We start from the raw sequence: 25,446 nt of genomic DNA, 5'->3' as shown, positions 1-25,446 counted from the left end.
GAAGAGATCCTAAAAGTTGCGGAAGATGTTTCAAAATCAGAATTCAACATGGCTTTGGCTCATGAAATAGCCGTCAATAGTGACTTCAAACTGCAGCAAAAGCTCCCTGAGTCAAAGTGAGTTTTTTTTTTTTAATTTATTTTTTTTTTAAATTTGAATGGGTTTAATGTAATTGTTGCAATGCATTTGTCATAAAAATTAATTTCAGTTTATAAAATTTGAATAAAAGATTATCGTGTAGTTTCAAGATGAAAATAGAGAAAGTAAAAAGCATACTTTTTTTGCTAAGTAACTTACATTTGTATTTATTAAAACAAAAAAAAATGTCAAACAATGTTTTCTGCAAAAATTAATTTAAAATAAATAAGTATGTGTCCAGTTTCACAGGAATAATATTATCAAATGCAAAGGGTAAAATTTTTAAGATTGGAATTTTTTCTGTCATCATGGGTGTCCACCAGAGGGGGAGGGGGACGGACATGGCAAAGACTGCTCCATTGGAATTTTCAGGGGTGTTTTAGAAGTACTTCTTCATATTTTTGGGGGAATTTCTTGTTCTTGGGTGCTCTATACTGTCATGGGAAAGTAAAGTGCAGGATCTGCAGAAATGAGATTTTGAGAAATTTGAAACTAAACATGTTTCAGATTTGATATTAACAATAAGGAAATGTTGAAATTTGCCTTTTTTTTTCTTTGTGCTTTATTTTCAGCAGAAACTGAATAAGAAAGCTTGTACGGTAAAACTACAGTACAATAGATGACAAAAATGCAAATAAATAAATAAATAAATAAAAATTTGCTGATACTGTGCTTTACCTTTTCACAGCATTATAGTACTTGAAAGGATGTGCATTATTGAAGTTGAGCACAGGAAGCAATCTTGCTTTAACTGAATTTAACAAAGTGATTAAAATAAACCGAGTGGTCTGACTTTTAACGTATGCACCTACTTTATAGCACTGGATAAATGAAAGTCAGATAAAAAGTTCTTACCTGATCTATCCCCGTACTTCTGTATCTGGATGTTTTTTCCGAGAAAGTAGCCCGTTATTGTTCTAAATTGTCATGCATATATTTTCCATGTTGAGTCCAGTGATGAAGCCTAATTAACTTCTACAATACTTTAATGAACGATTAAACACTAAAATACCCTACCAATTCACACATACACAAAGCACATTAAATATATAATATCGAAAAGACTGATGGAATCAAGTTCCAGTCTAAAGTCCTATTCTTATAGAATCAAGCTTCAAAACTCATGTTCGTGCTCTATGAAATCAAGTTTCATACTGCCGAGCTTTCTCGCTCATCCGCGAGAAGGCGCTTTAACAGTTCATAAAGGGGAGGTAGGTCACTTTCGCAACATGACTTGCTTAATTGGGTGAAAAGTAGAAATAGTTTGAATGGAGCATTGGAGAACAGATCCTGATGACAAAATAACTTGAAATTTTTATCATATTGATATATTACATTTTTCAGTTAAAAATAAGTAATATAAGAAGATTTTTTTGTGCATTAACAAGAAGTTCTGTCTAGAACTAGACGAGCCTACTTTCCCGTATACCCATACTACTTTCTAGTACCTGATCAATATTCTCAAAAATAGCTAAAATCGCAAATGTTTTCAAACATATTTTTAAAATACTTTAAGCTGATTTCTAGGAATAAAATATTCCTCACTCATCTAAAAAATTAGATGCGTAAAAAAAAAAAAAAAAAAAAAAAAAAAACTGAACAAATAAAATAGCAGCAACTTTTAAACAAAGCAGCTAATACTTTTTTCCATTAAAAAATCTTTGATAGCTTTCAAAACGAAAAAATAATAATTAAAATTAATAAGCTCATTAAAATAAATACAGCATATCAAAAAAAAAAAAATCGTTTCTTTTTCCCGGTTGCCAAAAACAATTTTTTAAATGAATTAATGCACTTACTAAAATAAATAAAAACAATAAAATGTCAACTTAAAGAAATAATTTTCATTGTCAAAAAAAAACGTCTGCGCATAACTTTATGTAGAAGCATAAATGACTTCGAGTTTATTCGCCGAAAACCGAATACCTAAATTAAAACTTTAGCGAAAAATAAAAACCAAGTCAGATCAACAATAATTATTTCACAGTCAAAACCATAGCTGCGGAGTCGGAGTCGGAGTCAATCTCATTTTGGGGTAAAGAAGTCGGAGTCGAATATCTAAGAATCGGAGTCAGTCACTTGTCCTTCGTGTATAAATTTTTGCCAAAGCTGCGAAGTCAGAGTCGAAGTCTGGGAGTCGGAGTCCGATTAATTGTCGGGCACAGGAGTCGGAGTCAAGTGCCCCTACATTCTCGGAGTCGAAGTCTGGAGTTTGGCATCAAGAGCTATTTCCAACAAAATTTGTTTAAAGTAAAACCGTCTTCAAGTACGGAATCTACATTGACTTTCAGTTTCCCCGTAGACGCTAATGTTAAGGGATTTGAACTGTTCAAAATTGAACGGAAAATTGTTCAAATCAAAAAGATATTTTATATACAAGTTTTTCATCAAAAGCTTTTTCCTACCAAGTTTGTTTGCAGCAAATTCGCCTCACAGTTCGGAATTGCCTTGAATTTCCCCATAGGCGCTAATGTTAAGTTTTTTTGAACTGTTTAAAATTAAACAAAAAATAGTTCAAATCAAAAAGTGAAATATGGGAATGAGGTGTCCTCGCTGAGACCTTTCGAACAAAAAAAAGTTTGTTCGAATCGGACTATTCATTCGAAAGTTATTAGGGGGGGACAGACCGACAGACAGACCGACAGACATTTTTCCCCATCTCAATACCCTACTTTCCAATTTTTAATTTTTCAATATTTATTTTATTATTTTGTTTATTTTTGACTTTTTTTTGTTTTTCGCGATATTTTTAAGATGCATTAAGCCTTCTTTCATGCTTTTTTCTTCTTTTTCTGACTTTTACTGGGAAAGTAGGCTAAAAAAGAAATAAAGTAATGTGCATCTCACTTGTTAGAAATCATAAGATTTAACTAGCAATGTACGTATCAAAAATAATCAAATATTCTTGGTGCTAAGGTATAACTAAAATAAATAAGCTATGTAAATACACAAAAATTGTTAATTTCTGAAATATTTAGGAGTAAAACCAATCAGATTCTTCTTCTAAATCACTAAATCATTTTTGTTCCTTTTTAAGTTTCCTGAGACTAATATTCGCTCTTTAAATTGGGTATTTGTGGAGAGGGAATAGTTAAAACTTAAGTACAGTAATGTTTTGTAAGTTTGTGGTTCTGCTTAATTGAAGGTGCTTTGCATATATTTTAGGTTTTACTGTTTAATAGAAAAAGAGAATACTAAAACTTCCATGTGCAATAAGTAATATTAAGATATTAAGAGGTCGGCATCATTAACACCCACCATGTGGCATGAACTATTCATCATAACATATGGATTAAGGAAATAAAAACTTGAGTTAAGGACTTGAAATTAACTCTGATTTGCCGAAAAGAATATTTAAATATCCCATTCTAAATATCCTATTGCAATCAAAAATGAGATGGACAACTTGACTCAGTACCAATTGTATTTACATGAAATATTATTTCATAACATTACATACTAGTGCAAAAAGCATTTGTTTGACTGGGTTAGAATAAAATGATCAATCGACCTGGGCTCACCAGCACCAACCATTCTAATAGAGCCACGAGCTAGCCGATTGTTATATGAAAACAACTGAAGTCATCAACTGTCATAAGATCTCTCCCCCTCCCCCCTCTGGAATAACCGGTAATTCTAATGAAACACTGCTTTTGTTTCCTACAAATTCGCCTATGAATACGTACAAATGTCATAAAAACGAAGGAAGAGAAAAACAGTCAAGCTTTGCTTAAGAGTAATTAAATTGAACTTATTTTAAATTAAAATAGGTTTTTCATGAAGACAATACTTCTTATCTTTGAAGAAGGAATCAAAAGGTACACGCTCCTATGTTACTCTAACAGTGTAACATTTGAAAAAGAGAAAAAAATTGTGATATATCCGAATTTTTAGCAATCCAAGGTTGTGTAAGCCACAATTACCTTGGAGTTTCAAGACTCGACTATACAATCATTAAACGAAAATTTGAAAGTTTTTTTTTTTAAATTGTTAGTGGAATGTTCTTATTTATTAAATTTTTCATACCTATACTTGGGACAAATCTGCCATAATGTTAGGCTTAAAGTGTGCAAAGCCTTCATAATGCTGCTAGCAGCATTAGAAATTACTGCTGAGACCAGTGGATCAGCAGTAGAACCAGTGAAACTTGCCTCAGACCACCATAAAAAACAATCAGTGGTTCGTTGGACCACCAACTGCTGGCTATTTCTGATCACAATTGGCTAGAAAAAATTCAAAATCATTAGTCTAGCAGCCAATGTTTGGCTATTTATTAGAACCTGAAACTAAGTAAAAATGGACAAATTAAATTTTCAAATTTTTGGTAGTCGATTTTAAGGGTTGCTTAATGAAACTGGTTTTCTAACTCTACACTTCACTGATTAAGACACCAGATTTAAATGTTTTATTACCAAACTTTGCCAAACAAAAATTTTTAAATTTTGTAACATTAAGTATATTGAAAATATCTCATCAGTAGAAGAATGTTTTACAATTTGCTTATTTGTTTTTCATTACCATTTTGAGCTTAATTTGCAATACAGTAATTTTGCACTTTCAAGTATCCATACTTATACCTATATTAATAGCCACAATTTAGTGTTTTACTTAATGTTTAATAAATTAGTTGAAAATGAAACAGTTGTATTTAACTTAATAAATGTAATCATAAAGTGCAAACATGGTACTGTTAAATTTAAAACGGACCAGTGATGTTTCTGCGGACCAGTACACATTCATGTTGACTGGTCCGAAAGACCAGTAGGAATTTTTACTGATTTCTAATGCTGGCTGCTAGGTTAGGTTTGACTCCAGCTATAGTTATTGTTTTAATTTATAAAATTACCTAATTTTTTACTTTTTTGATTTACAGTATTCAAGCAAAAATTACCGAAATCTTTCACAAAGCTTTTTGGGACATTCTGCAAGAACAGTTGTCTAGCACACCACCAGATTGTTCCCAAGCCATTGTTTTACTAGCAGAGATTAAAGAGGTTTGTTGAATGTTTTGCTCAAAAATTTGAAATTTTTAATTTCAATAAATTTTTCATAACATATAAGTTTTGAAAGTCGAATATGAGATGGAAAGTGTTATATAACAAGTTGCATTCAAAACTTTTAAAATCGTAGAAATGTTCAGAATAATTAAGCAATATTATCCAAAGCTTTAAGTGCAAAAATCTCAGAGCCCTTTTAAAAATCATGAGACTAAAAATGTCTGTCTATTTTGAAAAATAATAGTAAACTTTGTCTTTAAATGAGCCATTTCGTACATTACATATCCTTACATAACTTTTTCAAAAAATGTCTCTCAGCGCTTTTCATAAATATTGTTCTAGATTTTGTTGTCCTTGCTTATGCCGCACAGCACCCGTTTGAGGAATGAGATCAATGATGTGCTGGATGTGGATTTAGTGAAACAGCAGGCAGAAAAAGGGACAGTGGACATTGGGAGTTACGCCCAGTTCATCATTTCGACGATGGCTCGTTTGTGTGCCCCAGCAAGAGATGAGAATATTCAAAAGCTCCGGCAGCTGAATGATGTCGTCCCTTTGTACAAGTAATATTTTTTTACACATGTAATCAAGATTTTTATTTAAGCTGTTTATTAAGCCAGAAATATATATTAGTTTGAATTGAAAATGTGAGGTTATTTCAAATAAGAGAGTATTGAGTATAATCACTGAATACTTTTTAATTATGATATGATTTAAGGAAGCTGTGTAGAATACCAGCACCGAACAAATGTCAGTTTAAGCAACATTTCAATTTTTCGGCTTAAATTGCACTGTGGAAAGATTTTGTATTATGCTACAAGGAACATATATGAGCCAGTGAGAAGTAAAGGGATGTAAGTGCCAAAATGAAAAATTTGGAGATAACCAGTACAAATGGTAGGGGAGCCTCTCCTCTGTTTTGGGAAAAGAGATTGTTCTAGTAGCCAGTCATGTTCCCATCAATTTTTCTGAGGGTATATCCCAGTAATCCATTACGCACAATTTGTGTATGTGATTTACATAGTATGTCATAATATGAAAATTTATGAAGCTTGAGGGTATACGCTTTGTCTAAAAAATATTAGAGAGTATACAGCGTATATGGAGTATACCCTATGGGAACACCACTGCTAGTAGCCTGGGTAGGTGCTGCTATACAGCATGAATTAGAACTTTTCAATGACTGGAACTTTAAATGCGTTTTACTCAAAACTTAAAAATGTGCACTTACAACCCTTTGCTTCTCATTGCCTCTTATCTTAAGAACACTACTGAAAATAGAAAACAGCTATTCAAACATCAGATTTATCATTTTTTATATTGTTTTTTTTTGGGGGGGGGAGGGGGTATAGGAATATTGTTGCATGGCTTAATATCCTGTTTAACATTTACTAATATATTTTTATCTTACATAATTCTTGTACTTTGTAAGAAACTTTTAAAAGTACTTTTAAATATTTTCAAAGGCCAACACAAAAAACAACTTATGAGTTCAAAATTTTTGAAAAAATGAATAGTTAAAATCATAAATTTTGACAATTATTTATGAGAAGCATAAGTGCTGTGGATTTTGATTGATTATAGTTAATATTTCAAATAACTGTACGAATGAAGTACTTTCCAAAGACCGAAAAAACTCCAGTCATTCTGCTTCACTTCCTCATACCATGCAAAATGTGGCACTTGCTGTGTAATGATTCCGTACTACACTGAGTTTGAAATATGGAACTACTTTTTTTAAATCAACCTTTTTCTTCCCAAATCAAGCATAAATTTATTTGGGTCAGGTGGCCACATATGACGCTGATTTCCGTTAAAAAATATTACTTTCCAATCTTTTGATTTTTGCAACTCCTGTCATGAGTAAATATATTTACTCGCTACAATTGAATTGGAATGATGTCTTAAACATAGTTTAAAAGAATTTTTTTAAAGCAAGGATAAAAGGCTAAAACTGCATTTCCAGATCTTCAAATTCAAGAAATTAGCATGGAAAATCCCCAGAGCTCGTATTTCTGCTTGAGTTTTTAGCTCATGACCCCCCCCCCCCTCTTTCCTATTTCTGACATCATATTTTAATGTTAACCTCCTAAAAAATCTGAATTTTCACCCGCCCTCATTTCAAATCATTTAATGTTATTTTCGTTATCATGTGTCAACAGTACCTACTGCAAATAAACTTAATGCGAAGCAAACCATCAACTAGATTTCTTACAAGAGAAATAATAATTCATTATAATATGTTTAAATAATAATACATTGAGCTTTGTTTATGCCATGTGGATATTTTGTTCAATGCATAATTTTTCTTAAAATATCATCTTTAAATTAACCTTGATTTTTTTTTTTTTTTTTAGAGGAATATTGGAAACTCTGGACTTGATGAAGATAGATTTTATGAATTACACCCTAATCAACATACGACCTCATATACAGAGACATTCTATTGAATATGAAAAGAATAAGTTTGAAGAAATACTTAAATCTCTTGAAGGTTTTTGTTTTCATTAGGTGCTTTGAAAATTAAGATTCACCATGCTTTATGCATGATCTTTTTGTGTGAATTTTGGTCAATAACAAATTTTACTTTAATTACTTAATATTTCATACAACATTATGATTATTTATAATGAGACACCGTAATTTAAGTTAGTTTATCCCTTTTCTTTTTCAACCTGAAAGCCAAAATAAATGGCAGCAGAAATCTACTGTAAAAGTAACTTAACAAGCAACGATAAAATTAAAAATTTTAGAAACCCCCGACTGAGTTGCAACTGTAGAATCAACAGGGAAAATTGAAAATCCTTTTAAAAGTCTTGTATTATTAAAAATCTATGTCAAGTATTTTATTTGTGATTAAATAGAAACTGGAAACAGATAAAAATTTTAAATCATTGCATCTTATTTCCTTGTCAGCCAATAATAATTTGGTTATCAAGCGCGTGAATAAAGGCTTAGCCGTTATTAAAATCTGCTTTTAAAAAACGTTATAACTCAAATTCTGTGAAACATTGAAGTTCCAAACACATTCTATCAAATGCAGAAAAAAATTATCTTTATCCACTATAATATTAAAATCTGTTCGCGTCCGTCTGTCTGTCTGAAGATTGATCTTCTCGAGAACCGCTGCGAGTCGAGAGTCAAACCAGATACCGATAAATTCGAAATTTTCCAAAGAAAACAATAGGACCAATCTCGTAATTGTGCGACTTTAATTAGTGGAGATATTAATTAAAACGTTAATTAACATAACGTTATTTAGGAATTTTTATTTCTTCCTGTTGCCATTTTGCATATGGGTGAGCAAGTAAAATTCCAATAATTGTTTTAAAAGAGATTTTTCGGCTGCTGTCCGAATCTTAAAACAACATTTCCATCTAGAATTTCATTTTAAATTAGTTTAAAATTGGTTGCCCTTTTCGGACATAGCCTTTATTTTATCGTCTGTCCTTTTTTTATTTTTTACATTCAACGTTCTTAACTCTTTTCAGCATATGAAAGTTGTTTCTTTAGCTATGTTTATTGATTGTAGTGTAAGTTTATCATTGACCGGCCTCATATTTTGGCACACTTAGGATGGCGACTATTTATGTTTATTTTGTTGGACTTTTTTCCGTCACATGGTTGAGTTTTCGAATTGTAATAACTCTCTTTTTCCTTCCTGTTTCTATTTTTAAAATACAGATTATATCATTAAAAAGACATGTTAAATTAAGATTGTTTGGATTTCTTTGTAAAACAGAATTTCACAAAAAAGATTGTTTTTAAGGATTTTAACTAAAGCTAAATTGGAATCTGATGACTTGGTATTAAATTAATGCTTATTGGTAGTTATTTAGTCTTGGTGCTTTAGTTTCATGTAACTAACCAAAAAGTATGTCATTCTATGTAAAAAGCTGATTGTAATTGTATATAAATATTTCAGATATAGTCTATCAGATGTAATTCATTTTAACGTGAGCACAGATTATAGTTGATGATGCATATATTTTCATCTTTTGTGCTAGTTGAAAATACTCATAACTTGTATCATTGATAACTATGATTGACGTTAAAGAGATTTTTGACAAAAATATGCTCTACTGGTGTTTTGCAAACCTTGCATTACGCGTATTTATTTACTCCTTAGCGCTTTAGAAACTGATGTCAGAGTAATACAAAAACATCAGTTGGACATCTCTTTCATTTTTTAAGTAGCCCGTGCAATGCCGGGCATGCAGCTAGTTTTGGTATTAAATTTTAAAATTTTTAACTATGTTTTAACTGTAAAAATGGCAAAAAACCTTATAGAGGTTTTTAATTAATATCTTCTTTAATTAGTATCATCCAAAGATTCAACCTGGCTACGAACACTCTCAATCAACTCTCCTTTTGAAATTTTTTTTTTCAAAATCGGTCTATTCGTTTAGGTGCTAGAGTGCTACAGACAGATACACAGATGTGTCAAACTTATAACCCCCTTCCTTTGTGAGTCTGGGGTTAAAAAACTACTAGGACAATATTTATGCATGATCACTCAAAGCTAAATTATGTGTTGTGACAACCTTATCATCCAGAAGGCATGCTGATTAACTTCATAATGTCTCATTTTCTGTTGTAGGCCTTGGTTTTGTTTTCTGTAAGTTCCAGATCTTGGAGCAAAATCTTGAAATGGCACCCTTACCCATTTTATATCATGTTTCAATATAAAAACACAGAAATAGGGTGATTTTGTCGCCCTCTAGAAATTGCCACCCAAGGCTTGTTCCCCTCCTAGATTCGATACTGTTCTGTAATTGTATTTTAAAGAAGTTTTAATCTTTTTAGTTGCAGAAAACGTAAATGCAGATTTAAGGTCTATTCCAACTCGTACAACAAAAAAGAAGTAAGAAAAATTAATGTTTTGCTGGCTACCGAAACAATGAGTGACCTACCTGACTCTTTTTTTTTTTTTTTTGGTACCTTGATAAACGGAAAATGTTTCTATCCACCAGAAAGCTGGCATATATTGGGAGGGGGGGCATATATTTTTAGCAAGAGATATCCTTGATTGAACAGTTTAAGAAAAAAGTGCTTTTGTCAAAGTAAATATTTAACCAAGTTACAGAAAAAATGGAAGATAAAAATTTAAAAACAGAAATTTGATTCAAGTGCTGATTAAGGAAATCTCTATTAACTTCTCTAGTTTTGCTATTTGTTTGAGGCTCCCTGATAACCTTCGTTATTCTTTGACTTGAAAAAACTAAAGACTAGAAATTCATTCTAAACAGTTATTAAAGGATTAAATCTATTTGACGAATTGTCTTTTTGCAATGCATATTACTTTACTTAGTATTAAATTATATCATAATTTTAAAATGTTATTTTTTAGGATTATCTGTTCCTGTGGATGGCCTTAAATTCACCCGTATTTGGTTGCAAAATGTTTATCAAGAAATTTCAAAAGAAACAAATGCTTCCGAGGTCCCAAATTCTTTAATTTTACGAAAAGCTTACATTAAAATTTTACAATGGAAGGATACTGATAATTTTCCTGAGGTAATTTTAACTGTAATACTATTACTTGTGCACATAAATTAAGCATTCAATTTCAAATCTTAATTCAAACTTATTTCTATTTTGTCTAAAACATGATTCCTAATAATTTGATTTGATACTAGGGGTCTGGCCAGAGGAAATTTGGGTTCATTAAGGGACCCTTCACAAAATTTCGATCAACCAAAAGAACTTTTCACAAAATTCTGATCAGCCATAACGGACCCTTTTCAAAATTCTGATAAATCAAAATGGATCTTTCACAAATTGTTTATTGAAAGAGCAAATATGAAATCAAAATAACATATTTCCATGTATAAACTGATAATTTTTGGAATCTTTAGAAAAATTAAGCTAGAGAGATCAGCTTATGCAAGATCTGCTAATTTTACAAAAAAAAAAAAAAAAAGGAAAAAAAAAGACGCTCTTGTGATACTCCTGCTAGGGATTAATAGCTATTACTGTCAAATAAATACAATGCTTGTTTGTTTCTTTAAAAGAAATATGCACACAAGATCGTCTCCATCTCCACTTGCTTATGTAGAGGATGTAGGCCTGCAAGGAGTTCAACGCTATGGGAAGGAGTTGTTCTCATAGCACTAGTGATTGCAATAATGGCCATCCTTTGTACTTTGGTGATACAACCCTCAGCAGTTACAGTTCAGGTTTTACCCCTCCATGCAATTGCTCCATAGGTAACCATAGGTACAATTACTCTAGTATAAACCCAGTGAGAGATTTTTGGTGAAAAACCCCAATTATTACCAATGGCACCCTGCAAGACCAAAAGATCCTCTTGGCCTTATCGGTAATAATTTGTGTTACAACGCTTATTTCAAGTTTTCTTAAACAGAATTCCATTTTCTTTTATGAGTCAAAAATTAAAATGCGGAATCGATGGTTTAATTTTATTTTTGCTTTGACTGTGTCAATAGATATTAATGATATGTTTATCATAGGCCTCTAAAATACAATTATAAGATTTTTTTCTAAAGAGAATTTTAAATATGAAAAAAAATATGTAAGCAAAATTTGTTTCTTTTTAGGAACAAAAAGAAAACATATATATCTGTTTAAATTATTCATTGAACCTCTAATTATCAGCTGTAAATATTTACGTCAGTTTTGTAATCTTAAATTCTAGGGAAAAAAGGCTGAATTTTAATACATACATCCAATCTTATTTTTTTTTGTGCGATTTTGTTTTGTGTGGTTTATGAAAATTATTTATAAAGCGAGTGCAAGGTAGTATCTTCAAGTGACGACAGGGACATCCTGATGGGAAGTCACTGTGACCTCCCAAAAATTTCTTTATTCGGGAAATTTTTTGAGAGTCGGCAAAATTATCATCACTTGGTTTATTTTGATTTTGCAGAGTGGCGACAGATCAGGGAAATCAGAGAGATCAGGGAAAAGTCAGGGAACTTTATCACTCAGGGAAATATCAGGGAATTTCGAAAAACTAACAAAAAGTCAGGGAAAATTGATCAAATGAAAAAAAAAAAAAATTTTCTTTGAAAAATGAAGTACTTTGATTCCCTACGAATTTACCGCCAATTATTTGTTTTAAAAAAGTAAAATTATTGAGGTGTGATTATACAGTGCTGAATATTTGTGCATTTTTTCCCTCAATGTCAAAGTATTAAATCTTAGGATGAGCTTCCTAAGATTGATTCTGTGTCTGTAAAGTTGTTTATTTTACGTAGCTTGGATTTTCCTTCACCCATTCCATGCTATGTAAAATAAACAACCCTACAGGCAAAGAGGAAGTCGTCATTAATGACTTTGCTCCCTTGCTTTTACTCATTGTCTTGAAGTAATTAGCATACTGTTATATCACGATTTCAAGAGGATTTTTGTTTTTTAAATTAATGCTGAAAAAATCTTTAAAGTTATCACTTGAATTTTTAATTTGATTGTTAAAATTAATTTGACTTAAAATCAATTTTTTTTTGCCATGTTATTATTCCCTGTTACTTCAGATTACTCGAAGGTTTTTTTTTTCCAGACTTTAAAACTCTTCTTTTAAAACCAAATACATTTTTAAATTAATAATTGGTTTTGCATTTCAATGTTGTTTGTAACTAAAGTAATCTAAGATTTTTTTTGACAACTAATGAAATCATTTGAAATCGAGTTGTGTACATAAGTAAATATTTTTATTATATTTTAATAGTTAAAATACTGTATTCATTCATTAAAACCTAAGTTCTTGATTCGAGAATAGCTCAATATGACTGGTTGTTGGAAGATTTCAATTTGTTTTACATAAATATGTTTATTCTGCCATGTGCAGGTAAAAGGCAGGATAAAGGGCAGAAACTGCACAGTTTTCTTTTTGCATTTTCGTCATCATTACCTTTATTGTACAAGTCGCTTATTTGGTTTCCGCTGAAAAAGAGGCGCAAAAAAACCGTCTTAATTCCAACATTTTCCCATTGTTAATACCGAATCTACCACGCATTTCTTCAAATATCTCGAAAACTAATTTCTGCAGATACTGCCGTTTACCTGCACACGGTGCAGTATTTTTTACGTAAGTAAAACTACATTACTTCTATACTTTAACTATCACTTGTTACTCTTGTAGTAACAATTATACTACTAGAAAGTTCAGTTCAAGATTATTTCCACTTAAATTTTTTAGTTTTATCATGATTACATTTGTCTTTAAGAGTGGTTTGTATAAGTTCTCAGAATTCTTATGTTAACTGGTTCCTGGAAGTGAAGTATTTGTTTTAGATTTCCTATAATATTTCTCTGTCGATAATTTAATAACTATTTTTACCAAAAAGAAGAAGCATCTTTTCAAAATGTATTTTTAATTAACAGCTTAAACCATTTTAAACACTGCATTTTATTTAATATTTTATGCAATGCCTTTCAGGTAGGGCATAGAAAGAAAACCATTATCATTGGTAATGTAAATCAGGGAAATTTGGTGAACTTAATCAGGGAAATCAGGGAAAAGTCAGGGAACTTTTTTTTCCTGTTCCCATCGCCACCCTGTTTTGTTTAAATATAACATTGTGGGTTATTTTCTACGTGACTTTTTTCATGCAGTCCCTATCCATCGCATAAAAAGAGGTTTGGATGTATTGTGATAAACATGTTACCTTAAATTAGCATGAATGTTACCATTTATTTGTTACCTTGATAGATGGAAATTAGAGACTGTTGCCTTTCACCATATTCAGCCTTTCACTGATGTCTTTAATATATGAATGTTGATATTCACCGGCTAATGTTGACATTTTACCACACTTCATATTTTCATGGCATATGCATGTTAATGTGTGTGTACATATTGCTTTACTTGAAAGTAATGTTTAAAATTATATGGAAAAAATTGCTGTTGTATAAAATACATTCTTGCTGATATCATATTAATATTTAAATTAACTTCTGAACTAGCATGCTTAAATAAAACTCTAATGAATGATATATTTTTTGCCATATTCTTACTGAAGTTCATATTTAAACTTTCAGACACTGCATCTTGATCATGCTCGTTTCATTGAAATGAAAGAAAATTTAACTGTGATGATACTGACTGCCAGTGTGATACTTGTTACCTATTCTAATGTTGGTCCTGCTATCCAGGGAATTACAGATTTTAAAGAACTTCTCAAAAGCCATGTCCAGATACTTCTTGCGGATATAAAAAAAATTAGGTAAAGTATAAAATTGTAAATACCATAGCTTTATTTTACTGTGATTATGATTAATGTTATTAAAATTATTAGATAACTAGCTTTTACCTGCGGCTTCGCTCAAATTGATGTAGTTTTTTTCAATTGATTCAAGTTAATGGTCAAAAGAGGCGGAGCTCAAATAGTTACCAAAAAATGGTTTGTCCCCAGTTTTACCGACATTTCAAAAAGCCTCCCCCTTTAATATATCGAAAGATATGATTAAAACTGAAAGTCGGGGGGGGGGGTAAATGAAAAATCGGCGAAGCTAGAAGACACCCAAAAAATCACACAATATGAACCAGGAAAACATTCAGGAGTTGTAAAGAAGTTAGTTTGGGTAATTCTTCAAAATTCCAATTTGAATGAGGTCAACAATTCTTAAATAAAGTCTAACATTTCCCTTATAATCCTGATCCCCGTCAAATGATGTCCAGCGCTACACCGGCTATCTAAATTATTGTGTAGCTTCTTACTGGAGCAATCGTCCCAAAATAGGGTCAACAGTCAATACAAATCCTAATTCTAATAATGCCCCTTTAGACTGAGAACATCAAACCTTTAAAATCCCCATCAGAAGGAAATCAACTGTTTCTAAATAACGTAAACGGTCCTGATTAAAATACCAAAAAGTTAAGAGTAAAAATACCATTAAAATCAGAGTAAGCACAACAGTTTTTTTTTTTTTTTTAAGTTCCCATTCAAATGAGGACTTCTCGTTTCGGAAAGAGAAACATTCCCTAAAGTCTCTTTTAGAATGGTGATATCAGCGTTTTCAAATAACATCTCCCTCTGAAGATCTTCGTCATGATTAATTCCAAAAATCATCAGTACAGGTCCGATAACATTAAAAAATAAAAAAAACAAAAAGAAAGAAAGAACAATATTCTCCATTGTCGCCATTAAAGTAGGGACATTAATTCCACAAAATCCTAATTAGCATCATAAATCCTTAAAAACACACAAAAAAGAAAAAGAGAATTCAAAGTTTCATTAAAATTTAAAATAATTTGCCAAAGCACTAACGTAGTTGCCTGGTGAGACTGGGGATAAAAATGGATGGATTAATTTACATTTTAATAGTAGTTTTAATGTTATTTGAGTGTGTTGTTTCACTAATTTGGCAGATTAATTTCAACTTCAATACCTTATACATAGTATTTAATGATCTTTTTACCAAAATTTATCTGGCGAAATTTTTACATATTAATGCAACTTTAGTAATGGCTGTAGCGCCAATGTTTTTGAACGCTCATTTGTAAAACTGTGTGTTACTAATTTTCATCGAAGAGATAGTGTTGCCAAATACGCCAATACTTCTGGTGACCATAAAATGATGCAATTCGAAATGTTTCCGAAATAAGTGATAACATTTGTCAATTGTTTGAAATTGTGCTTAAATTTGTGCTGTTTATGGATTTGCTTAATTTAGTTGGCAGATTATTTTACATGTTAACAAATGATTTAATAAAGAAAGAAATACTAAAGAAATTGCGATATCTTGGTTACATATTGAAAACTGAGAAACAGTATTGAGTAGTCCTTTGCTTCAAAAACAGCAACAATTGAAAAAGTTGCCAAATGCCTTAGCTATTAAAATAATTCCACAAAAAAAGTTTGGCGAGATTCCTGTTGGTCGATCAAATACCCAGTCAACACAAATTAAAATAAACCCCATTAATTGCCTCAAAGTTGTGTTAAACTGGAAAATAATCAGCCAAATCCATGTATTATTCATCAATCTTATGCAAAAATCTTACTTTAAGATTTGACTTGAGAAAAGCTGTGAACAGTCTGACGAAAAGCAAAAATAGTCAACAATACAACAATTGCCACTATCGACAGGGAGTTGAGATGATATACTAAATACTGTATTGGGGTTGAGGAAAGCCTTCGAACATGAAACTAAAAAGCTCATAACTCATTTTTTATTCCACTTAGAAATTTTGAACACGTGCCATCTTCAGCAGAAAAACCAGAGCTTTCAATGGACATATGATGTTAATATGTGCAAGTATTTTTTCATCCCGATATTAGAGAATTTATACAAAAATTGTGTTTTATGGCCCCCCCCCCATTGTGGGGGGGTTTTGCCCTCCATAACGGGACGAAAACTACCCTATGTGTTATTCTGGTGCCTAAGCTGTGTACTGTAAAGTTTCATAAAAATCCATTCAGCAGTTTTTGTGTGAAAGAGTAACAAACATCTATATATTAATCCATCCATACAGACAAACTTTCACATGTATAATAGTAGTAAGAAGTATGATAATCTCTCTATTTTTTTTTTTTTTTTTTTTTTTGAAATTATTGCTTTTTGTGATCATAACTTTACTACTGTGTTGCAGATCACCTTAATAATTATTTTTCATGCAGTGTGTTCAATTAAAAGGAAAACAAAACTTATGTATAGGATTGTCTGGAAGTGGATATACTCCTCCACTTCCCATCCTTTATTTTCTTTTGTTTTTTTATGGTCTTTTTATGTCTTTTATATCGAGTTACCTCGAAATCTCAAAAGTCATAAACACTGGTATGAACACCATCCATGTCATAACGTAGCTGAATTCTGTGTCATGTTCTCGGAAGTGTTTTTTGTAGATACTCCAAAGTCACAAGGGTGAAAGCCTGTTTCATAGCCGCTCATAATTACAGTATTCAAACTGCAATAAATTGACTTCATATTTAATATTGTAAGAAACTTATTTTGCCACTTTAATAGAAACTGGGAAAATGTATTTTTGTCAGAATGGTCTATATGGATAATTTCCACCCTTGACAAAAAAAAAAAAAAAAAAAAAACTTTTGTGGGAACAGCTTTATGTGTCACTTGTTTTCCTACATTAGCCACATCATGTGCTTGGCTGGTAGGATTTAGAAGGGAAAAAAATCAAGAATTTTACAGAAATTTTTCCACATTATCCCTATTTCCAAGGACTTGTAGGTTTTTGAAAGATAATGACATTTAAGTTTTTCCCAGGTTGCACATGCTCTCTAATTGATGATAATAATTTATGAATATGTTCAAAATTAGCTGACCTTTTCAATATTTTGATATATCTTTAAATTTCAGTTAAAAAGTTCAGGATCTTACATACTAAGCACATGTCAAACTCATCAGATATCTAAGAAAATATTTTACATTCAAGCTGTGACAAAACTTACTGTAATAGAAACATTATTTAAACTCTAAACTTTTCTTTAATGTCTCATTTTTTCAAAATATGTCTGTGTATATGCATTTTTGTAAAATTGGCCAGTTCATCAATTGGAAATTCAATACCTTTTAACAAATGGATGAGTTGGGAATCACTGGAGTAAGAAAATTAGCGAATTGAAACATTCTGCTGTAATTTTTTTACCATGTAGTATTATAGTGAGAGGCAAATTGAAGGATAACAACTTGCACATCTTTTTATCAAGAAATTTAACTATTGCGTCTTGAGAGTTTTTTACTCTTCTCAATTGTCACTTTTTTCACAATCAGTAAATTTCTTGTGTTGCACAGTGCTTGTTGGTTCCAAAATATATTTTTGCAAACGAGGAGAAGGAGAGAGGCAATTTTTTACCACTTAGTGTCCCATATAGGAAGGTCAGGGTAATCTTAGCCGCATTTCGCAATGCTACTTTTTCATATTTTTTAGAGAAAAAATATTTTGATAAATAACAATCATTGTGTGATTATATTCTACTGTGTATGGACCTCTATATTTCACTAAACAAATTTCACAATACCATTTCAGGATTCTTATGATCAAATGCAGGTACTGAATGTTTCAAATGTGTTATTTTTATTCCATACCTATTAAAGTATACTCATAAAAATGTTCATCAATACCAGTTTGTAAACAATAAAATAATTTATTTGCTACAAAAGAACTGCTTTTAGTATCCTTATTCTAGCATAACCATGAAATCTAAATTTAGTAGTATTCTTTTCGTACAATATTTAAGAGTAAATAAAAAAGCCTTAAAAGTAGTCTGAAATTTATTAAATGAACTTTTAAAAACATAAGAGTAATCAACTGCAGAAGATAGAGTTGGAAAAGAAAAAAAGAAGGTTAATAAGTAAATGTTTCAAAATTCCATACCTTAATTTAGAAATCGTTTGTCAAAAACAAAGTTAAATTTTTTTTTTTATTTTAACTTTCATCTATCTCTTTAATTTGATTCATTTATTCTTGTTACTTATTGTGGGTTTTTATGTGATAAATTTTTTTTTTCTTTCCAATTTTCACTCCAATTGTGTCTCCATTTTAACTAACATAATTAATTCATTTACTTAGTTCTGTAGGCCAGTTGGAAGAAAAAATGGAAACAGTAGCCCTGCAAGTTGTGAAAGATGTTAATTTATGCTTAGATCAACATGGATACACAGCCCTGGAAGAAGAAAAAGAAAAAACACTGATATCACTAATAAAACAAATTTCTACAGAAGATCATAGTGTTCGACAATTACTATGTAAGTATTACTGATTTTGTCATCTTCTTTCTAATGAATCAGTTCAAGAATATTCTTTTAAAGCGTAGGGAATGTGTTTTACTCATTGGTTTAAAAATGTCTTCATTAAAAATCAAAAAGCAAAATTAAAATTTTCTGAACAAATATGTCTTGCTCTTTCTAAGAAACCCACTTTTTAATCACTTTTATTATACTTGGCCTGATTGTCACGGAAAAATCTGAGGCCTCATTTTCCTTATATCTCAGCAACTAGACCACTTAGAGACTTGAGGATTTCACTGAACGATTTGCTTAATAGTGCTAAAAAGTTCAATTCTAAAATAAAATTATTACTTCGGTTATGTTGGAAAACAACAAATTTCATGCAATTTCCCCATTAAATGTTTTCATATAAAACCTATTGTTACAAACTTTATTGCTTTACAAGAGCAATATTAATAGTAATCATAATAAAAATTTTGAATCAAGGCTTTTCTGGAGCAAGCATGAAATTTATTGACTATTATTGGTTTCATAGGATTTTTATCATCATCGATACCAATATCGAAAATGGGGCTAAGTAAAGACGCATATTAGGATATTTATCAGGAGTAACTTGTATGTCGTGAAATATGAATTAATTTTGCAAACCTTTTATATTTAAATGGTTCTAATTAAATTAGCACACAAACAAATCCTAGAGGGGAACAAAGATTAATTTTTAGCGCCAAATGCTTAAAGTTTTAGACACATATGTAGTTTTTCCCCCTTTTAGTATGAAGCATTTGTATAAAAAAAAAAGGTGAAATTTCGTGATGGTAATATTATTCTATTTCTGAAGTACATTTATACTAAAAAGAATAAATTAACAGAATTTCTACAAAAATACAAAGCACTTTTCATAATGCACTCAAAAAGACAAAATAACTTTTCTGGGTCAGAAAGGACAATATTTAAACATTTCTGTAGTTATCAATTATTTCAAGAAAATGACTCCACAAACGAGGAAAAGTGCAGCTTAAATCATTTCAAACCAAACTTTCCCAGAAAAATATGCATGTTTCAGCACTCAAATTTATGACAGAAAGTAAGATAATGATAAAAAATTCTCTACTTGACTTGATCTGTACTTTTCCTCATTTGTGGAGTCATTTTCTTGGAATAATTGAAAACTACAGGAACACTTAAATATTGTCCTCTCTGACCCAGAAAAGTAATTTTGTCCTTTTGAGTGCATTATGAAAAGTGCTTAGTATTTTATAGAAATTCTGTTATTCTTCAAAGTTTTTTTGTATGGTAAGAGTTGTACTTAGTTATTCGCATAAATGATAAGATTATTTTTTCACGTGGGAAGAAGGTTTTAAAAGTCTCACATATACATGCTCTAGCTTGCTTGATTTCTACTTTTTGTGATGTGCTATTCACAGGGTTCATACTCAATTTAGATAAAAAATTTCCATGACTTTTCCAAGATTTTTCATGACTTCATAAAAAATTTCATGACAATGTTACACGAAGAATGTAGTACTTTATAATGTCAAACTTGCCAATTTTCGGAAATGGGCTTTAAAAAAACTTTTATGTGAATGTCACTACCTTATGGGAGCACTTACTTGTGACTCAAAAAATATCAGTGCACGCTGTAGAAAGTAATAAATTATTCTTATTCGTCACTATCATATGAATTTAAGTAAAGTAAAAATATAATGAATGCAATACACTGATGTTTAAATGTCTACTAAATATTTAATAAATAGGGCAGAATAGTAATGAATTGGACAAAAATTGAATGAGTCATTACTAAGTTTTCAATAATAAATTCTTTTCATAAAAACATTGCCTTTTGGAGTCAATAGTGCATCTAATCACCCATGTTATTGACTGTACATTTGTAAAAAAGTAATGCCATGTTGTTAGTAAATTCATTTTTTTAAACCAGATGTATTTCAGCTGGCCACAAGGATTAGATTTGCAAGCTGTATGTTGGGCACCTGAGTATTAGAATTCCTCTATTACTATGTTCTATTGCATGACTAAAGCCTTCATTTTTTACAGCCTTCAAAATATTGAGATTAACTCTGATAAATTTAACAATGAATTTTTTACAAGTAGTTGAAACGAACTCGGATGTGATTGAATTACACTTTTTGAGGGCGCGTGGCAAAATCAAGAACGTGCATGTCCACCACTACAGAAAATAAAATATAAGAAATGCTGAAAATAATGGTGAGTTTTAAGTTAATGATGCCCCAGCAGCAAAATCACATTACAAAAAATGGCGAGCGGCTGTTACAGAAGCGGATGAAATTGGATTCCAAAACTCGAAATTGTTTTTGAGATCCTTTAATTTATATGCCAATATTAATAAATCGCTCAATATTCCCAGCGCTCTTTTAGTTATTGTAATTTTCTTATTGCCCAAAACATTTTTTCAGGACTTTAAATAAATTTCCATGACTTTTAATGAAAATATTTGCTTTCCATAACTTTTCCAGGTCTGAAATTTGTTTAAAAAAATTCCATGACTTTCCAGGATTTCCATGACCCGTACGAACCCTGTGTTCAGTTCATGTCGTCATGGTTTAGCTTGAGCAGGGTTAAGCACTTGAAAAGAGATGGTTCTACCCTATATAATTTTTGATATGCCTTGTTGACTTTGTGCTATAAATTGTCTTGAATGTGGCACTTTATTCCAGTGATGTAATGCATTTGAAGGATATTTAGTGTAAATTTATTTATTTCCTGTTGAATTAAATTTATTGTATTAATGTTAAAAACTTATTCTTTTATTCAGCTTCAAACATGTTTATTTATTTTTTTCTGAACTTTTTCTCAATTTGTCATTCTACAACTTTGTAACTCTTCTGTTAAATTATTTCAAGGTATAGCCTACTTCTATTAAAAAATAATCGCTCATTATGCCAAATGGTGATTACAGACATATGCAGCAAATGGAGCAACTGAAACAGATCATGTTAGGTTAAATCCATCATGTAGAGGAGTGGAGAGACGAGTTTTTTTCCAACAAAATTTTCTGGATGACTTGTTTACGCAAGCAAAGATTGCAGATGTAAAATCATATTTCAACTATTCAGGTCTCAGTGACCTTGAAATGTTTAATGTAGTTGGAAGGGGACTGAAAGAAATAGGAATGTCTAAATATATAGATGTTGCATTTATGAAGTTAAAGTGGGTGTATATTTCTACATTCACTAAATCGTTGCTTCAAAAAAAAAAAGAAGCATGAAAGACTGTTGATAGTTAGTTTTTTTTATATATGGTAACTAATGACTTTTTTTTTTCTTTTAGCAAAGCGCATTTTAGAGTTTTTGGAGTTGACACTACATTCTTCAACAATGCTGAAAATACCTCCTGGCCTTTCTTCATTACAAAAAGAACTTTCATCATTTGCTGGGCAGTTTTTGTCTTTAGTTCGCCACAATACTGCTGTTTTTATTGAGTATTACGATCGAATTCTTAATGATGTAAAACACATAAAATTATAGTAATACATTTTAATTAAACTTTTTGGTGACATGGCGATATGAATTATCAATTTCATAAATGCTACACATTCACAAAAAAGTATTTTTGTAACAGACCTTTCTTTGGTTTTGTATCCGGTTAATTCAATCTTGTAGCATGAAGTTTTGCAGTCAAAATAATAATACTAAACAATTTTGTTACTGAAAAACAAGTTTGCAATACAAAAATCTTCTTTTGTGTACACTTGGTTAATGCGTTTAAAAGCTTAACTAATGATTAAAAATCAGAAACAATAACTTTGTGTTGCAGCAAATCATTGTAGTGCAAAAAATATTTATCATACTTGTAAAAGAATTTATTTACATATTTAATAAATAACATTTATACAAAATTTGTTAAAACATTAGCTCTCTCATTTTGTCCTTGTTGTTTCAAAAGGTGCACATAGACTGATCTAAGATCTTTTCTTTTAGGATACTTAACTAGAATTTCTTCGTACATGCTAAAACTTCTCTCAAGATCTCCAAATTTGTATTCCAAATGTGCAAATTTTCCCATTATATCAGCATCTGAAAATATCACGCTTTAAACATTTTTATAATCAGACATTGGCTATGATAATATCGCAACTAAAAAATGCACAACTTTGATTAAGTGTTATTCCCCAATTTAAAACAATTTTTATCCCTACAAGCCAAGAATAGTGACAATTTTGTAACTACATAATTCATCCTTAGAAATGTACACAGTACACTGTACACTGATTTCTTTGTATACTTAAAGAAATTATTATTACAGTAGAACCTCGGTATAACGACCCCCTACAGGACCAACATCATAAGGCTATAACCAGGGCCGTCCGAAGAGGGGGGCGAGCGGGGCAATCGCCCCAGGCGCCACGAAATGAGGGGGCGCCGCAAAAATAGAGAATCATTGCAATAATTCTCTATTTTTTCCAGTGAACGAAGATATTTTTCTCTCCCAGGTTTCAAAACATTCGTTTCTTTTTATTATTGAAGCATATATAAATTCTGAGAAAATACCTGTTTAAAATAAAGCAAAAGGCACTTCTAAATTGAATAGTTCTCACCAAATTTCTTAGAATTCAGTCCCTGCGTGGGCTATTAGACAGGGTTTGCACAGGGGGGGGGGGGGGAGAAGGGACATCTGTTGGCCCGGGCTTGAATCTGAAGGGGGCCCGAGATTTTAAAAATGAGGGCTGAAATATATGTAGAGACGTAGAGGTAAACAATATGGAGGGGGGCCCGTAAATGTCATTTGTTACGAACCCGAAAATTTCTGTGCAGGCCACTGCTTACAGGAGGTAGGGGGGGGGGGAGGCTCATGATTGGGAACAAGACAGAAGATGTTTTTAGGTTGACCCATGACGTCAAGAAGAAAATACTTTCAGTTCACCCCAGTGATTGCAACAGGCTGCAGCCAAAAAACCATTACCATTCTGCTAGTGAGCCTTCATTTTGGTATTTTTTAAGGTCGTGGTTGAGATATAATTTTTTTAAATATAAAATGGCAAATATACATTCTACTTTTAAATTACAAGCAAAGTAACGCATTGATATATACTTTTTTTCTTCTCCACAAATTAATGTGCATATTAAACCAAGGACGATCAATTTGATTTATTTTGTGCCAGTTATAAAAATTATTCAGTTTGTGATGGTTCGGTACTGTCGGCTAAAACTACAAATTAGGTAACATATTTTTGTTCAGCAAACTCATTACAAATGTAAGGGGGATGGGGTGCCTATCCCCTCTCAAATGCTTTGAAACACCAAGTAACTCACTTGAAAACGCTCCTTCTAAAAATTGCAATTTTGCAATCTGAGTCGCATCTTTCTTATTCGTAATGAGGCACCAGGGACGGATAGAAGGGAGGGGTGATCGCCTCTCCCTTGAGAGACTCTTCATCGGTAATTTTTTGAAAATGAAGTTCAAAAAACGCAAATTTAGACGAGTTTCATTGATGTTGGGAGAAATGGGGTTTGGGTTTATGATCCTATCCCGAAACTGTTTCGGAGTTAAAAGTCCAAAACCTTTGCGATCACTATTTTTAAATCAGAAAACATTGTAAAAAGTAAGTAATAAAAATGAACCGCCCCTTCCTTGAAAACTTTCTGGATCCGACCTTTTGGGGCACCCTGAACCTAGCTATGTAGAACAGAAACTTATAAAATTTTGATGCAAAAAACGTTCTTTGATTCTACACATATCAATGCTGGTATTAAGTTAGAACAAGTAAAAGCAAAAAACTCTTGAAAAGAATCATTGAAAAAGTCAGATCGAAATGTAATTTTGATTTAATTTGTTTCGAGAGACACACATTTCCTTTTTACATAATCTACAATTATTTATTCGTGTCCTTAATTTGATCAATATGATAAAGTAATTCAGTTTTAATTGTTTGTTTTTTTTATTTTGTGGGGTAACATTTTGCAAAATAAATATTTAAATTTTTAACATTTCCATTTTTTGAATCGTTTTCAGGGTATTAATTAATAAATAATAAAAACATACTCATTGCTTGCGTTATAGTTTATATGATCTACAGCCCTAAAATTGTTCTGTCTATTAATATTTAAAAAATGTTTGATGCGTAACAAGTATGACGCAGTCACGCGAGTGATGCATTGATGTTATAACTAACTTGATTTTTCTGTGTGTAGGGGGGGGGGGCGTCTCTTAGAAACATTCGCCCCGGGCGCCGTCAGCTCTTCGGACGGCCCTTGTTATAACGAAAGGTCGTTGTAACAAATTGAAAAAATAATTTAAAAAATGAGCAAAGAAATGATCCGACAGTACATACCTAGAGAACACTTCTAGTGTTTATTTGTTCCATTACTGTATTTTTGAAAAAAAAGTCTTTGATTGACGCCTGTTTCAAGTTCATTTGGGAATTTTTCGTTATAACTGATTCCATATCCGTTAGATTTTGAAGGAAATCTTCAGAATTAAATTCTCCTTCAAAATATTGACGCAAGGCATTGATTGCATTGAAAGCTTCTTTTTCATTCACTTCTTCAAAAACTTGGACAATTTCTTCTCCGTCGTCAGAATCGCAGATTTCTTTGTTTCCGGTAATACGGGCAATAAAATCGTCCTCATTCAAATTTTCCTTGCAGCACTGTAAATTTTCCTCTACCACAACATACTCATCAAA

At 31.3% G+C, this 25,446-nt stretch overlaps 1 protein-coding gene across 1 annotated transcript; it reads left to right on the top strand.

Annotated features, from left to right (window-relative positions):
- LOC129222585 (T-complex protein 11-like protein 1) lies at positions 1-22,410 on the top strand. The gene is made up of 8 exons (XM_054857099.1): positions 1-116; positions 5,012-5,132; positions 5,478-5,698; positions 7,493-7,629; positions 10,486-10,652; positions 14,139-14,323; positions 18,628-18,803; positions 22,092-22,410. Exons 1-8 carry the CDS (start codon positions 49-51, stop codon positions 22,286-22,288), a joined length of 1,272 nt encoding a protein of 423 aa, XP_054713074.1. The 5' UTR covers positions 1-48; the 3' UTR covers positions 22,289-22,410.
- Positions 22,411-25,446: the final 3,036 nt, after the last annotated feature.

Source organism: Uloborus diversus, chromosome 5 (assembly GCF_026930045.1).
Source record: "Uloborus diversus isolate 005 chromosome 5, Udiv.v.3.1, whole genome shotgun sequence".
NCBI lineage: Eukaryota > Metazoa > Arthropoda > Arachnida > Araneae > Uloboridae > Uloborus > Uloborus diversus.
This window is presented reverse-complemented; position numbering and strand designations above follow the sequence as displayed.